General features: G+C 38.7%; 1 protein-coding gene across 3 annotated transcripts in view; it reads right to left on the bottom strand.

The window, feature by feature from the left end:
* rgs3a (regulator of G protein signaling 3a) overlaps positions 1-17,494 on the bottom strand; it is a 336,515-nt gene that overhangs the window by 184,696 nt on the left and 134,325 nt on the right. For all 3 annotated transcript variants that reach the window (XM_061927475.1, XM_061927478.2, XM_061927477.2), the window contains one exon: positions 13,773-13,907. In XM_061927475.1, coding sequence (XP_061783459.1) covers positions 13,773-13,907 — 135 coding nt within the window. The remainder of the gene's footprint in view (positions 1-13,772; positions 13,908-17,494) is intronic.

The raw sequence follows: 17,494 nt of genomic DNA, 5'->3' as shown, positions 1-17,494 counted from the left end.
CGCGTTATTTTTTTATATTCAGTAACTCCGTTACCGTTACTACATGATGCGTTACTGCGTTATTTTATGTTACTTTTTATGTAGTATAAAGTGTGTTTTATCGGAGGTTTTATGTGTCGTTCTGATTCTTCTTGTGTCACAAGCCGGAGAAGAGAGAGAGACATGCGCTCTGTGTGGGTGTGTGAGTGTGAATGTGTGGAGCGAGGGGGGGGGCGTGTCTGATCATGGCGGAGCCAGAAGTCGAGTTTGCTAACATGGAGATATTTTCACTACTTTTCTTTTGTCGAGCACAAAGAAAATAACATTTTAGTTAAATGTAAATTGTGCTGTGGATCAAAGATGCCATCTACTGCCCAAAACAGCAATTCAAATCTGCTGAAACAAGCTACATAGCAACATGCTTCGACGAAGCTAGTAAAGAGAGACAGAGACTCTGATGCCACTTCACCTCCACCACCACCACCATTCACCGTTGAAGGTACACACACTCTGTCAATCAATGTTCCCTCTAATTGTTCATGTGTGTGAGCAAATGCAAAAAGTCCCTGAGCATTGAGTGGAGTCTATGTGAGCAACTTTAGACATGCACACTGTGGCTACACCAGCAGCACACCTGTCCCAAACCTGACTAAATAACAACTTACATCTCCATCCATCCATCCATTTCCTACCACTTGTCCCTTTCGGGGTCGCTGGAGCCTATCTCAGCTGCATTCGGGCGGAAGGCAGCGTACACCCTGGACAAGTCCCCACCTCATCACAGGGCCAACACAGATAGACAGACAACATCCTCTTATTATTATAATCAAATGACAGCAGTCATTTCCATTTCTAATATAAGTGTTTAGGCCCACTTACAATGACAATAGCAACAAATATTGTTTTTCATGAACTGTGTACTTGTATTGTTTGTCTGGGCGGAGGTCCTGCTTTGGAAATAATTTGTACCCCTTTCAGACATTGCATTTAGTTCCCATTAAAACATTCACATGTTGCACAATGAGATGTAAGCAGGGGATCATGTGTACATTCCTGCAACTTCCTGTTTATAAAAAATATATTTTTATTAGTATTTATTTAATATACTAACAGCATTTCATGATTAATATTTATAAATTAAGATTCCTAATAAATGACACTAGAATAAGCACACATTTGATTGGTAAATCATAGTGTAACGACCTGGAATGACACTTTATGTGTGGTGTTGGTGTTGTCCGACTTTTTGTGTGGCTGTAAACGCATCACTGGCTAAGTGCCATATGTGCAAGTGTTGGCGCAAGTGTTGGCGCACGTGAGAGAGCGAGCGGCTGCTGTTGATATAACAATGTTGCTTTTGGTCTGGTTTGTACTGCAGAAAATGACCAGTTTTGCTAGATATAATTTTTTTTACTAATGTTTTGGTGATGTGTTTATGGCCGACAGTAAAGAGTTTTGCTCAGTAAAGTGATGGATGGAATTCATGTCCTCAAAGCGTCTCGACAGACGTTACAATATTTGAACAATGATGACGAAAACGGTTTTCTCTGTCGTGTCCGTGTCGTGTCGAAAATTGTTATGCGCTTATTTTTTTTATTTGATTTTGTGCATGGCATAGATTTGCCGTGCGCAGAGGACGCTTGAGCAGTGCGCAATTACACATGCGCACTCCTTAGAAGGAACGTTGCTGTCAATTCTCTTATATACTCTTTCATTCTAGACTTCTAGAGTGTTTGATTATCACATCACTCTAAATGTATAGACTATAAAGTTCACAAACATAAAGAGGGATGCTAGTGGGCCAGGCCAATCTTTCCTTATCTCTAAACTAAAACTGGGGAAATGTGTAGTGTTCTGGGTTTCAGACATGATTTTGTATCAGAATTACTTGAGGAAGAAAATGCCTGGTTAGACTTTGTGTATGTAGTGTGTGCCTTTCTTGCTTTACAGCTATGCTGTTATTATGCTGTTTGTTACTTATGTATGTTATGTTGCAGCTATTTAAAATAGTTTTGTCAATTTGTTCTGGCCAGAAACAAATTGGCCTTTGTAACATATCTTTGTCTTTGTGTGTTGTATGTAGACCACATGGCTTAGCAGAGTTGAGTGATGCAAATGCATGTCAAGTTGATCAACACATTGTATTATTCTCCAGTGCAATAACACTACTGAAATGAAGGCTAAAAGGGCATTAATTGGAGCTTTAAAAAAAGTGGGAAAAAAGAAGTAACTAAATAGTTACTTTTCACAGTAACGCATTACTTTTTGGTGTAAGTAACTGAGTTAGTAACTGAGTTACTTTTGAAATGAAGTAACTAGTAACTGTAACTAGTTACTGCTTTTCAGTAACTAACCCAACACTGTATATGAGTAACACTAATTCCATATTTTTCGGAGTATAAGTCGCACCGGCCGAAAATGCATAATAAAGAAGGGAAAAAACATATATAAGTCGCATTTTTGGGGGAAATTTATTTGATAAAACCCAACACCAAGAATAGACATTTGAAAGGCAATTTAAAATAAATAAAGAATAGTGAACAACAGGCTGAATAAGTGTACGTTATATGAGGCATAAATAACCAACTGAGAACGTGCCTGGTATGTTAACGTAACATATTATGGTAAGAGTCATTCAAATAACTATAACATATAGAACATGCTATACGTTTACCAAACAATCTGTCACTCCTAATCGCTAAATCCCATGAAATCTTATACGTCTAGTCTCTTACGTGAATGAGTTAAATAATATTATTTGATATTTTACGGTAATGTGTTAATAATTTCACACATAAGTCGCTCCTGAGTATAAGTCCCACCCCCGGCCAAACTATGAAAAAAACTGCGACTTATAGTCCGAAAAATACGGTAGTAATATCCTCATTACACAATTTGCATAGGCAACTGTTTTTGATTATTGTATTTTATACTAACAGATTGATGAATAGCTTGCGTAGAAAATTGCAAGTGAAAATGACAAGCAGATATTCAGGTTGTGGAGGGGGGCGTGGCCTGCGGACCTGCAGCGAAGCGGGGTGTGCCAGGACCGGCTTCGAGATCAGCGACAGGTGGTTAGATAATCGGGCCCAGGTGGGCCATCTACGCACCTGTCGCTGATCTCGAAGCCGGTCCTGGCAAAACCCCGCTTCGATAGCAGGTCCGCAGGCCACGCCCCCCTCCACACAGGTATTTAATTTGATAATCAAAAAAAAAAAATGCTTGGAAAATCTTGTTGCATGATCAGATCATGTTAAAGTGTAGAACATATGCAATTGATTGCTGTAAATTTGTTGTAAAAATTCCAAGAACAAATACTGGAATGGATGTGGCTAGCCAAATTTAATGTTGAGGTTTTATTTTTTTTAAATACATTAAGAACATGCTTTGTTATTTCCAACATTTCGCAGGCCACACTAAATGATGTGACACACCATTTTAAATGATGTGGCTGGCCAAATTTAATGTTGAGGCTTTATTTTAAAAAATACATTAAGAACATGCTTTATTATTTCCAGACTTTCGCAGGCCACAATAAATGATGTAACAGGCCACATTACATGATGTGACAGGCCATTTTAAATGATGTGACGGGCCACAAAAATGATGCGCTAGGCCATGTTAAATTAAGTGACCTTATTTATCTATTTTTTTAATCTAAGAAAATACTTTATTATTTCCAGTATTTCGCATGCCACATTAAATGATTTGGCGGGCCACAAAAATTATGTGGTGGGCCACTTAAATGATGTGGCTTTATTTAAAGAAAAAAAAAAAGAAATTGCTTTATCATTTCCAGCTTTTCGAAACCCCCCAAAATTATGTGGCGAGCCACGTTAAATGATGTTATGGTAAATGTTACACTAATTTGCTCTGTCACCTACAAAACCCAAAATCAGTGAAGTTGGCACGTTGTGTAAATGGTAAATAAAAACAGAATACAATGATTTGCAAATCCTTTTCAACTTATATTCAATTGAATAGACTTCCAAGGCAAGATACTTAACGTTCGAAATGGAAAACTTTATTTTTTGCAAATATTCGCTCATTTGGAATTTGATGCTTGCAACATGTTTCAAAAAAGCTGGAACAAGTGGCAAAAAAGACTGAGAAAGTTGAGGAATGCTCATCAAACACTTATTCGGAACATCCCACAAGTGAACAGGTGGGTGCCATTGTTGGGTATGAAAGCAGCTTCCATGAAATGCTCAGTCATTCACAAACAAGGATGGGGTGAGGGTCACCACTTTGTGAACAAATACGTGAGCAAATTGTCGTACAATTTAAGAACAACATTTCTCAACGAGCTATTGCAAAGAATTTAGGGATTTCACCATCTACAGTCCGTAATATCATCAAAAGGTTCAGAGAACCTGGAGATATCACTGCACACTAGCAAATATTACGGACCTTCGATTCCTCAGGTGGTACTGCATCAAAAAGCAACATCAGTGTGTAAAGGATATCACCACATGGGCTCAGGAACGCTTCAGAAAACCACTGTCGGTAACTAGAGTTGGTCGCTACATCTGTAAGTGCAAGCTAAAACTCTACTCTGCAAAACCAAAGCCATTTATCAACAACACCCAGAAACGACGCCGGCTTCGCTGGGCACGAGCTCATCCAAAATAGACTGATGCAAAGTGGAAAAGTGTTCTGTGGTCTGACGAGTCCACATTTCAAATTGTTTTTGGAAACTGTGGACGTCGTGTCAAAGAGGAAAAGAACCATCCGGATTGTTCTAGGCGCAAAGTTGAAAAGCCAGCATCTGTGATGGTATGGGGGTGTATTAGTGCAGAAGGCAAGGGTAACTTACACATCTGTGAAAGCACCATTTATGCTAAAAGGTATATGGCATTTTGTCGAATATTTTTAAATAATTTCACTACGAGGTTCTGCAATTTTATCCAAAGCCATATTTTTTTTTGTAGGGTCTTTACAGTAATAATATATTTGTTTAATTAAATACTACCACACGGCCACCAGTGATGAAGGAACAACATATGTTGACAACCGCAGAGCTTAAAATGACTCCCAAAAACATATTTTTTCCATTGCATATCTTCATACAGTTCTATCATAATAATAGGAGTGCAGAAAAATATCGATTACCATCCGAATCGCGATTCTTATTTAATTCCAATTTTACATCGATCCATAAATTTTCAAAAATTGTTTTCCTTTATTTTTAAGGACAAGTTTTAGGCCATCTCTGCGCTTACTCACGTGCATATTCATCCGTTTGCTTCCAAGAGGAGCTTGTGTAACCTATGACCTGTTTTGCAAAGGTTTAATGATAGTTTTCATACCAAAATAATGTGTTGCGAAATTTGGTTTTAAAATGAAAACCGAATCATCACCCCAAAAATTCAATCTAATCAAAACGTGAGTTGTTGTAAGAATCATCCCTCGTGGTTAATGTCTCTTCACACATTCTTAGACTTAGACACACTTTATTGATCACAAGGGAAATTGTTCCACACAGTAGCGCAGTTACAAAGGCTGGAAAGGATAATGCAGGTATAAAGTAGATTAAAAATGTACCATAGTAGTAATATAAAATATAACATATATGTAATATTTACATATTATATATACAGTAAATAATATATACTGATATATTATATTATATCATATTTGTATATAATATATACAATATATAACAAATCCCAATTACCATGTACAATATTACAGTATATGTAACAGCTGCAGAAAAAAATTCTGTAAAATGCTGTTAAAAAAAAAAACTGCACTTGTACACTTAATGAACATGTCATGGTGGCAACACCTTGAAACATATTACCCTAAAATGCTCCAGTTAACACCTATTCATTATCCGCTGAGTCAGTGCGGGCTACTAAAGCAAATAACCATCCGAGTATCTAATAAATACAAGTATGATATTAACAGCTGTGGCTGTAAGCAACCTCCTAATGCCTTATTTTAACTTTATTAACCCTACAAGATGGCATTAGCTGCATTTGCTGTTGTGCAACTCACCTGTTGATGTGAAACTCCACTTGCGGTATAAATGCTGCTACTTCACGTCTCTATAACATTGCTTCTGATGCTGCTGTGTTATTCTAATAACAATTAAAGGACCTTGTGGTCAAAGAGAGCTATATTTTATCCTTTCAAATATCTCATGCACTCCAGATCAATATTACAGTTAAAGAAATGCATTTTTATGCGTACAGTACATTGCTTCTATCACTGCGGTAAAGCAGCTATAGAAAAAGAATGCATCATCATAATGCACATACGGTATATATTCCTTGTGCACAAAGTGTAAATTGTCTTCCTCACGCTGAATGTGCATTAAATGATTAATATTCAAACAATGGATGGCACGCAGAGTACAGCTTGCGCGTGCAGGAGCAAAGACAAATGGTGTGTCTAATGGGCAGGAAAGTGTGTGCGTGTGCAAAATACGTGCCGACAGTGCGTCAATTTTTCCACATTTTGTCATGTTACAGCCTGATTCCAAAATGTAAATAATTTCATTTTTGTCCTAAAAAAAATCCTACAGACAATACTCCATAATGACGATGTAAAAAAAAAAATGTATATGGGGACGGCGTGGCGCAGTGGAAGAATGGCCGTGCGCGACCCGAGGGTCGCTGGTTCAATCCCCACCTAGTACCAACCTCGTCATGTCCGTTGTGTCCTGAGCAAGACACTTCACCCTTGCTCCTGATGGGTGCTGGTTAGCGCCTTGCATGGCAGCTCCCTCCATCAGTGTGTGAATGTGTGTGTGAATGGGTAAATGTGGAAGTAGTGTCAAAGCGCTTTGAGTACCTTGAAGGTAGAAAAGCGCTATACAAGTACAACCCATTTATCATTTATTTATTTATATATTTTTTGCAATTTAAAAAAAAACAAAAAACAAAACACATGTACATAAGTATTTAAGGCCTTTGCTGGTGCACCTTTGGCAGCAATTACAGTCTCAAGTCAAGTTTTAAGAATTTTTGGTAAATAAATTTTTTTTTTTTTAAATCACATTGTCATTATGGGGTATTTTGTGTAGAATGTTGAGGACAAAAAATTATTTATTCCATTTTGGAAAAAAAGGTTGTATCTAGGGATGTCCGATAATGGCTTTTTTGCCGATATCCGATATTCCGATATTGTCCAACTCTTAATTACCGATTCCGATATCAACCGATACCGATATATACAGTCGCGGAATTAACACATTATTATGCCTAATTTTGTTGTGATGCCTCGCTGGATGCATTAAACAATGTAACAAGGTTTTCCAAAATAAATCAACTCAATTTATGGGAAAAAAAATGCCAACATGGCACTGCCATATTTATTATTGAAGTCACAAAGTGCATTAATTTTTTTTAACATGCCTCAAAACAGCAGCTTGGAATTTGGGACATGCTCTCCCTGAGAGAGCATGAGGAGGTTGAGGTGGGCGGGGTTGAGGTGGGGGGGTAAGGGGCAGCGGGGGGGGGGGGTATATTGTAGCGTCCCGGAAGAGTTAGTGCTGCAAGGGTTTCTGGGTATTTGTTCTGTTGTGTTTATGTTGTGTTACGGTGCGGATGTTCTCCCGAAATGTGTTTGTCATTCTTGTTTGGTGTGGGTTCACGGTGTGGCGCATATTTGTAACAGTGTTAAAGTTGTTTATACGGCCACCCTCAGTGTCACCTGTATGGCTGTTGACCAAGTATGCATTGCATTCACTTGTGTTTGCGAAAAGCCGTAGAAATTATGTGACTGTGCCGGCACGCAAAGGCATGGCGCTCTGTACCTCTCCCTATGTCCGTGTACACAGCGGCGTTTTAAAAAGTCATAAATTTTACTTTTTGAAACCGATACCGATAATGTCCGATATTACATTTTAAAGTATTTATCAGCCAATAATATAGTATTATCGGACATCTCTAGTTGTATCATTACAAAATGTGGAAAGAGTGAAGTGGTGTGAATACTTTCCAGATGCACTGTATAAGCTATCTATGTTTCTGCAACTTTAATTAATATTCATCTTGAATCTAATTAATTGCATATAAATTGGAATTCCTGCTAAAAAAGATGAGATTGTAATGAATACAGAGTGAGCTGCCCTAATCATGGCAGACAAAGCTTCTTCATCATCGCTCATTTAAATCTAAAACATTAGCGTGAGCTGGAATAAAAGTTATTCAGGTCATATTGGGAAGCATTTGAGTCCTTTATAGATAATATATGTCAAAATCTGACTGGCCGCACGCAGCGAAAAACGGCACCCAAATAAATTTTGCATGTAATTACGCGGCGCTGGCTGAACACAAAGTATTTGCCTCAGAGGTACTCTGCAGAAACGCAATCAAAAGTGAACTCATTTGTCGAGACGTTCAATATGATTAAGCAAACAGTTCCTGGCCTGCAGGCGGGGACGCCATCATCAAGATTGTAAGAAGAAAGTACTAATAATGACGTTTAGGAAATGGAGCCCGTGCAGGAATTGTGCTGGCAAAAACCGATCCTTGAGCTTAATTGAGTTTTTTTCCCCCTACCCGCACCAACACCCTCATGAGCATGTGCTGCAAACAAGTTTAAGGCGTGAAAGGTCTGGTATCCTGAGCAGATGGCAAAAAACATGTGTTTATTTTTTTTTTGTGGAAGGAGTAAAAGGAGTCGCTTCCATTGCTCTGGGTTACGAATATCAGAGGGAAATAAAAAGAGGAAAAATTACAAGTGGAGTTCATCCAAATTAAGAGGCAATCAATGGAAGCTGTGTGCCGATTATGTGTGTCGATGCTTGCATTGATTCAAGGCGCCAGACGTGTTTGCCTGACATTCTTTTCAATGAAGTCATCATGGGGACGTTCTACACAATCATGCTATTTGCATCAAGACGGAATAACATGTATAAAAGCAGAATACAATTAACTGTAACAAAGATTATTGTACAAAACACAAAACCAGTAAAGTTGGCACGTTGTGTAATCCGTGAATAAAAACAGAATACAATGATTTGCGAATCCTTTTCAACCTATATTCAATTGAATAGACTACAAAGACAACATATTTAACGTTGTTATTGTTTACAAATATTAGCTCATTTGGAATTTGATGCCTGCAACGTGTTTCAAAAAAGCTGGCACAAGTGGCAAAAAAAGACTGAGAAAGTTGAGGAATGCTCATCAAACACTTATTTGGAACATCCCACAGGGGAACAGGCCAATTGGGAACAGGTGGGTGCCATGATTGGGTATAAAAGCAGCTTCCATGAAATGCTCAGTCATTCACAAACAAGGATGGGGCGAGGGTCACCACTTTGTGAACGAATGCCTGAGCAAATTGTTTAAGAACAACATTTGTCAACCAGCTATTGCAAGGAATTTAGGGATTTTACCATCCACGGTCCGTAATATCATCAAAAGGTTCCGAAAATCTGTAGAAAACACCAAAAACCAACATCGAATGCCCGTGACCTTCAATCCCTCAGGCAGTACTGCATCAAAAAGCGACACCCGTGTGTAAAGGATATCACCACTTGAGCTCAGGAACACTTCAGAAAACCACTGTCAGTAACAACAGTTCCTCGTTACATATGTAAGCGCAAGTTAAAAATCTACTATGCAAAGCGAAAGCCATTTATCAACAACACCCAGAAACGATGCCGGCTTTGCTGGGCCCTCATCTAAGATGGATTGATGCAAAGTGGAAAAGTGTTCTGTGGTCTGACGAGTCCACATTTCAAATTGTTTTTGGAAACTGTGTACGTCGTGTCCTCCGGACCAAAGAGGAAAAGAACCTTCCGGGTTTTTATAGGCGCAGAGTTCAAAGGCCAGCATCTGTGATGGTATGGGGGTGTATTAGTGGCCAAGGCATGGGTGAGTTACACATCTGTGAAGAAACCATTAATACTGAAAGGTACATAAAGGTTTTGAAGCAACATATGTTGCCATCCAAGCAACGTTAAATTTCAACAAGACAATGCCAAGCCACGTGTTACAACAGCGTGGTTTCATAGTAAAATAGTACGGGTACTAGACTGGCCTGCCTGTAGTCCAGACCTGTCTCCCTTTGAAAATGTGTGGCGCATTATGAAGCCTTAAATACCACAACGGAGACCCCGGACTGTTGAACAACTTAAGCTGTACATCAAGCAAGAATGGGAAATAATTCCAACTGAAAAGCTTAAAAAATGTGTCTCCTCAGTTCCCAAACATTTACTGAGTATCTTACTCCTGTATATTTACCTCAGTCTGTTGGTTTGTTAGTCATTTAGTTAGCAACATAACTCGCGGATTTGGTTGAAACTTTCACAAAATGTTCGAAACAAGAGAAGGAACATCTGATTAGATTTCGGGGTTGAAGCGGATTATTTCTGCTATGTTACCTTACGTTTACATTAGAACGTCAACTTATGTGTGTGTGCTGGCAGCCTGCCTCCACCCACAGAGACAAAGAACGTGGAGACAAGCAAGAGTGTTCACTCAGTTTCTTTCATTCCGCTGTAGATTGCTCAAAAAAATATTCACACATTTTGATTTAATTTTTTAGAAAATGTCAGAATTGGGATAAGGAACACGTGATTAGATTTTGGGGCCCGATCCAGATCACTGTCTGTATTCAGGACTTTTTTTTTTTTTTTACTTATAGGAGATCGGGCCTGGCGGCGGTCTACGCTCTTCAAGTGCTTTTATAGTTGTGTATATTTGATGATATGTCAACTATGACTAGGATGTGTTAAAATTTCAGCCCAGTTCTGTTATACTGGATACATAAATCATTACCACCGCTAGGGAGGTCTTTCAATTGGTTGGTTGGTTGGTCGGTCGGTTTGTCTCACGGTTGGTTCGATTGTTGGTTAGATTTCAGGCTGGTTGGTTGGTCGGTTGGTTTTTAGGCTAGTTGGTTGGTCGGTCGGTTGGTCGGTTTGTCTTACGGTTGGTTCGATGGTTGGTTGGATTTCAGGCTGGTTGGTTGGTCGGTTGGTTTTTAGGCTAGTTGGTTGGTCGGTCGGTCGGTTTGTCTTACGGTTGGTTTGATGGTTGGTTGGTTTTCAGGCTGGTTGGTTGGTCGGTTAGTTTTTAGGCTAGTTGGTTGGTCGGTCGGTCGGTTTGCCGGTCGGTCGGTCTGTTGGATGTTTGGTTTGTTGGTTGGTTTGTCTTTTTGCCAGTTGGTTGGTTAGTTTGTCTTTCAGTTGATTGGTTGGTTTGTCTTTTGGCTTGTTGGTTAGTCTTTTGGCTGGTTGGTTAAATAACTCACAAACTCATCAGTTGATTTTCATAAAACTTTCAGGGTATGTCCAAAATGAGATAAGGAACAACTGACTAGATTTTGGGCCTGATCGGTATTATTTGTACTACGTTACTGTGTGTACGTGCATGCGTGTATGTGTGTGTTAGCGGTTCCGTAAAGACATTGGATGACTGACAGGAGTGTTCACTCTGTTTCTTTCATTCGACTATAGATAGCTGAAAATGTTACAGGCGGATTTACAGACAGAAAGTTAGTTCATCCCACGCTTACATCTCATTGTGCAAAATGAGAACGTTTCAATGGGAACTAAATATACAATATTAGTACATAGCTCATGAAAAACAAGATTGTTTTTGTTATTTTAATTGTAATTCGGCCAAATCACCTATATTAGAAAATTATCCCATGAAAATGACTGCTGTCATTTGATTATTATAATAAAACATTTAACTTGTTATTGAGTCAGGTTTGGGACAGGCGCTGGTATGGCTACAGTGTGCACATCTGATGTTGCTCACATGTGCATCACTAAATGCTGAGGGAGTTTTTGCGTTTGCTCAGACACATGAAAAATTAGAGGGAACATTGCTTACGACCCCTTGTCAAAAATGAACTAAAGTTGCCTGAGAAGGACCAACACATTTTTAGTCATTTGATTTTCATAAAATTTTCAGGATATGTCCCAAATGAGATAAGGAACAACTGATTAGATTTTGGGCCTGATCGGGATCATTTGTACTACATTACTGTGTGTATGTGTGTGTTAGCGGACCCATAAAGACATTAAATAACTGACAGGAGTGTTCCCTCTGTTTCTTTCATTCGACTATAGATAGCTGAAAATGTTACAGGTGGATTTTCAGACAGAAAGTTACAGAAATGTACACTTCATCCCATGCTTACATCTCATTGTGCAAAATGAGAACGTTTTAATGGGAACTAAATATACAATATTAGTACATAGCTCATGAAAAACAAGTTTTTGTTATTTTCATTGTAAGTAGGCCAAACCACTTATATTAGAAAATAATCCCATGGAAATGACTGCTGTCATTTGATTATTATAATAAAACATTCAACTTGTTATTGAGTCAGGTGCTGGTATGGCCATTGTGTGCACATCTAATGTTGCTCACATGTGCATCACTGGATGCTGAGGGAGTTTTTGCGTTTGCTCAGACACATGAAAAATTAGAGGGAACATTGCTTACGACCCCTTGTCAAAAATGAACTAAAGTTGCCTGAGAAGGGCCAATACATTTTTAGTCATTTGATTTTCATAAAATTTTCAGGATATGTCCCAAATGAGATAAGGAACAACTGATTAGATTTTGGGCCTGAACGGGATCATTTGTGCTACATTACTGTGTGTACGTGCATGCATGTATGTGTGTGTTAGCGCAGTGGTCCCCAACCACCGGTCCGGGGACCGGTACCGGTCCGTGACACGTTTGCTACCGGGCCGCAGAGAAACATTAATTGATTTAAAAACTACCGCATTTTCTTCGAATTATCTTCCGCCTGTCCCACTAAACACAACAATAAGCTTGTTAATTGATGTATAATACAACTATTTTACTATAGTACATGGGAAAATGCATATTAATGGCCATATAACATGTTAATGTGCCAGATTGTAACCAAAGGCTCATCTGCCACGTGTAGAAAGCTGGTCATGAAAATAACGCATACATTAAACCGGTCCCTGGTGGAAAAAAGGTTGGGGAACCCTGTGTTAGCGGCCCGTAAAAACATTGTATGACTGACAGGAGTGTTCACTCTGTTTCTTTCATTCGACTATAGATAGCTGAAAATCTTACAGGCGGATTTTCAGACAGAAAGTTACAGAAATGTACACTTCATCCCATGCTTACATCTCATTGTGCAAAATGAGAACGTTTTAATGGGAACTAAATATACAATATTAGTACATAGCTAATGAAAAACAAGATTGTTTTTGTTATTTTATTTGTAACTCGGCCAAATCACTTATATTAGAAAATAATCCCATGGAAATGACTGCTGTCATTTGATTATTATAATAAAACATTTGACTTGTTATTGAGTCAGGTGCTGGTATGGCCATTGTGTGCACATCTACTGTTGCTCACATGTTGCAGGGAGATTTTGCGTTTGCTCAGACACATGAAAAATTAGAGGGAACATTGCTTACGACCCCTTGTCAAAAATGAACTAAAGTCGCCTGAGAAGGGCCAATACATTTTTAGTCATTTGATGTTGTTTTTTTTAGGTAAAAGAAGAATAGAAAGAACATTACAGTATGCTCAGGTCAACACCATAGTATTTGAAGTCTCTAAGAGCACATGAAAAAAGAAGTTAATAGCACTCGAGTGAGTCAAGCAGCACAACCCTTGAGCCGAGCGACAGTTCAAATAAGAGCATCAAAGGAGAAGAATAAAGCTGGAAACATTGCTGATTAAGTGTGCCAGGCATCGGGAATGAAGCGGGGTACTGCACATGCTAATATATGCACTCACACATGTTCATGTGTTAACTGCCTCATGATTAAGGCTGGGGACGAATGTGAAAAAAACAGGATGTGGACAAGAGCGTCCAGTTTGTACCTGATCGAAGTGATCAATGGTGGGATCCCTTCTGTGAAGCTGGAGCTGCTGGTCAATGTTGTCCTTCAGGCACTGGCACACACGATGCTTCTGGTCTGCCGAATACGCTTCCAGGCTGAGCAGGCAGTCACATTTCTGTGCGAGACAAGATAGAGGGATGGACGTTACTGCTAGGATCCAACATCCACATGAAAATCCGCACAATTTACGGTAAAATACCGGCAGCTCTGGTTGCCAGGAATTCACCGTAAACAATTAGGTCACGATGTGTAGGTCATTACGGGATGTTGAATGCGTTAATTTTACAGTTGATAACTGTTTTTGTTACGGTACATTGCTATGAAAAAAACTCATGCATTGGTAACCTGTCTACAAAAAAACCTATTGAATTTACAGTGGGAGCTTGGAGGTGGGAGTAAGCCAGAGTACCTGGAGAGAACATGAAAACTCCACACAGAAAGACCCCTAACCTGAGAATTGAACCTAGGACCTTCTCACTATGAGGTACGAGCGCTAACCACTGCAGCACTGTATTTCGTATCTGGAAAAAAAAAAAGTGCCTGTATTTTGGAGACTTGTGACCGGTACATGAGGATTTTCACTTGGAAGCATTTGTACAACCTTTCACTGGACAACGCACAACATGGCCTTCTACAACATGTTCCTTCAAGTGAGCTATTAAAAATGAGCTTTAAATAGCTTCTTGCAACCAGTTCCAGCACACTTTAAACACAGCGTGGTTCATTTCCATGCAGTTTCACATAGCCATGACCTCTCATTGTCTGAAACTACTTGCCGCAAAAATACAAGAAAACATGTTCGCCAAAAATGTATAGGCTAATGCTTTAACACAAACCCCTAAAATAATTAAGGTATGCTGTAAATTTATTTGTACAATCTGCAAAATCTTTGGACAGAATAATACCGTACATTTTAGAGTATTTGCATGCTTGTGATGTTACAGTATTTGCAAATGCATTGAACCATTTTTCATTATTTTCACAGTAAAGTCATGTGTTTTCAATGTGTTATAACCATAGTCATTTAGCTTATCTACTGTTTCTTGGTTTGCGAGAATCCATTGCATTTACTACTGTGAAACTATTTTTGATTTCATGGTGTTGCTATTTAAAAATTGTTTGCAGTGCAGTTTTATTTTTGGAAATATACAACTTTATTTTCCTAATATTCACTCTAAATTGCTACTTTATTAATGTAATATTACAACTTTAAAAAAAACACTTCATTTTGGAATACTACACAATGCTAATTAGACATTAATACTTTTTTTGAATCAAATATTTTAGTACAGCATTATTCTTGTAATTATACTACTTTATTTCTCAATTTAATTTTATTCTCAAAAAAATATCACTTTATTCTCGTAACACCGCCACTTTATTTTTTTGTAATATTTCAACATTAAAAATAAATCTGACTTCATTTTTGTAATGTTACAAAATATTCACGTAATTACGAGTCTTCTTTAGAAATTCGAATTTTTTAGTAAATATTTTTTTTTGTAAGTACCGCATTTTCCGGACCATAGGGCACACTGGATTGGCAATGGCAACAGTGGAGGATGAATGTCCCATAACAAGAAGATAGAGAGAAAAAAGAAGCTTTTCAACTATGGCGTCGGTACAAACTACAAAGGCGGACACACGCAAATTTTCAGGACTTATGCAGATCCCAAATACAGATCAGCAGGTACCAGAAGGTAAGAAAAGTTGCTTTTGCATAATATTGCGAAACAAAATGACAGATAATATGTCTTACCTTATACACATACCCTAATAATACTCGTATATTGAAGCACAGTTCAATCCATCAAGCGGTGCAGCTTCATAGCTTACCAAAATCGTACTAAAACATTTTAATAGATTTTTGAGCCCTGTGTGTAATGTTCTATATTTTCGACGGAACATGTAACATTTTGGTGTTGTTTACTTGAGTCATATTGCAGTCTACATGTATCTCTTATGTGTGACTGCCATCTACTGGTCACACTTATAATTTCACCAAGTACCAAATAAAATAGCTTCGAGGCCGGTAAGCACAACCAAAATGATTCCGTATATTATGCGTTATAAGGTTATAAGGCGCACTGTCGAGTTTTGAGAAAATGAAAGGATTTTAAGTGCGCCTTATAGTACTAAAAATACGGTCTACGACATGTTTGCCCTAATATTACTTTATTCCCTGAAAAAAAATCAGCTTTATTGTCATTAATTAAAAAAAATGTAAGACTAACTTTTTCCTCTTTCTCTCTATTGCATTTGTGTGTTAAGTCACCACTATTCTCTAACAATACTATGTTTTGTTTTTTTGATGACTTTATTCTCCTAACTAAACAACTTTATTTTGTTGATACAATTTAAGCTTATAGAGGAGACTTATGATGTTGTTTGGCTTTTTATGCTTGGGATTCATCATGCCCCACTTGGCTGCTTCCTGTTGTTTTCTATCTCCCTAAATGTGTTCTTTAGAGATGCCGCAGAAAAACACAAGCAGCAGGCAAGACAAATAAAAACATTACAGTATTGGAATATTAGGGTCCAAAGTCAAGGTCAAACGTGATGAAATGGACAAAAAAAAACAACAGAAGGGGAAGTATTTATGGCACATCACACTGGCTGAGATGATGAATTAGTGGCTTGGGCATAGCAGACAGAGATCACTGTCAATGTTCTTTGAAATCCATCACTTAGAGCCACTTTAAGTCTGTCACAGTGCACCCGCAGCCTGTTGACCCTCCTGTAACAAATCCTTATGCCAAGCAGTGTTTTCTTCTTTTCAAACACTGAAGCAAAATGCAGTACAAGTCATGCTCATTGAATAGCATAAGAAAGTGCTTTCCAAACTTTTGACTTAATGTGTTTAGAGCCTTTCTGCTCACTCAAGTGCTTGTGTCCTTATTTGAACAGCTGCAAAGAGAGTTTATGCCAGAAGCTGGTCCTGGTTACCTGTGTTCCTGTCATGATCTGTTCATGTTTAGTTTGTTATTTCTTACTTGTTTAGTTCTGTTCCAGCACCCCTGTTTGCTTTCTTTGTTGCCATGGGTGCTGATTTTTGTCACATGCCTCTGATTAGTGGTCGGGACACTACACCTGCTCCTAATCACTAATCAGAGAGCTATTTATTGCTGCCTCACGCCACACTCTGCCTGGCAGTTTTATTTGTGAAACGCAACAGTTACATCGGTTCTTCTTGCTCCTGTTGTGGTTTGAGAATTTTGCCATGGGTGCTGATTTTTGTCACTTGCCTCTGATTAGTGGTCGGGACGCTCACCTGCTCCTGGTCACAAATCAGAGAGCGAGTTATTCCTGCCTCACTGTTTTATTTGCGACACGCAACAGTTGCGTCGGTTCTTCCTGCTCCTGTTGTGGTTTGAGGATTTTGCCATGGGTGCTGATTTTTGTCACCTGCCTCTGATTAGTGGTTGGGACGCTCACCTGCTCCCGGTCACTAATCAGAGAGCTATTTATTCCTGCCTCATTGTTTTATTTGCGACACGCAACAGTTACGTCGGTTCTTCTTGCTCCTGTTGTGGTTTGAGAATTTTGCCATGGGTGCTGATTTTGTCACCTGCTTCTGATTTGTGGTCGGTACGCTCACCTGCTCCGGGTCACTAATCAGAGAGCTATTTATACTTGCCTCACTGTTTTATTTGCGACACGCAACAGTTACGTTGGTTCTTCTTGCTCCTGTTGTGGTTTGAG

Source organism: Nerophis lumbriciformis, linkage group LG32 (genome assembly GCF_033978685.3).
Source record: "Nerophis lumbriciformis linkage group LG32, RoL_Nlum_v2.1, whole genome shotgun sequence".
Taxonomy (NCBI): Eukaryota; Metazoa; Chordata; class Actinopteri; order Syngnathiformes; family Syngnathidae; genus Nerophis; species Nerophis lumbriciformis.
The sequence above is the reverse complement of the archived record's forward strand: the minus strand, read 5'-3'. Positions and strand labels throughout refer to the sequence as shown.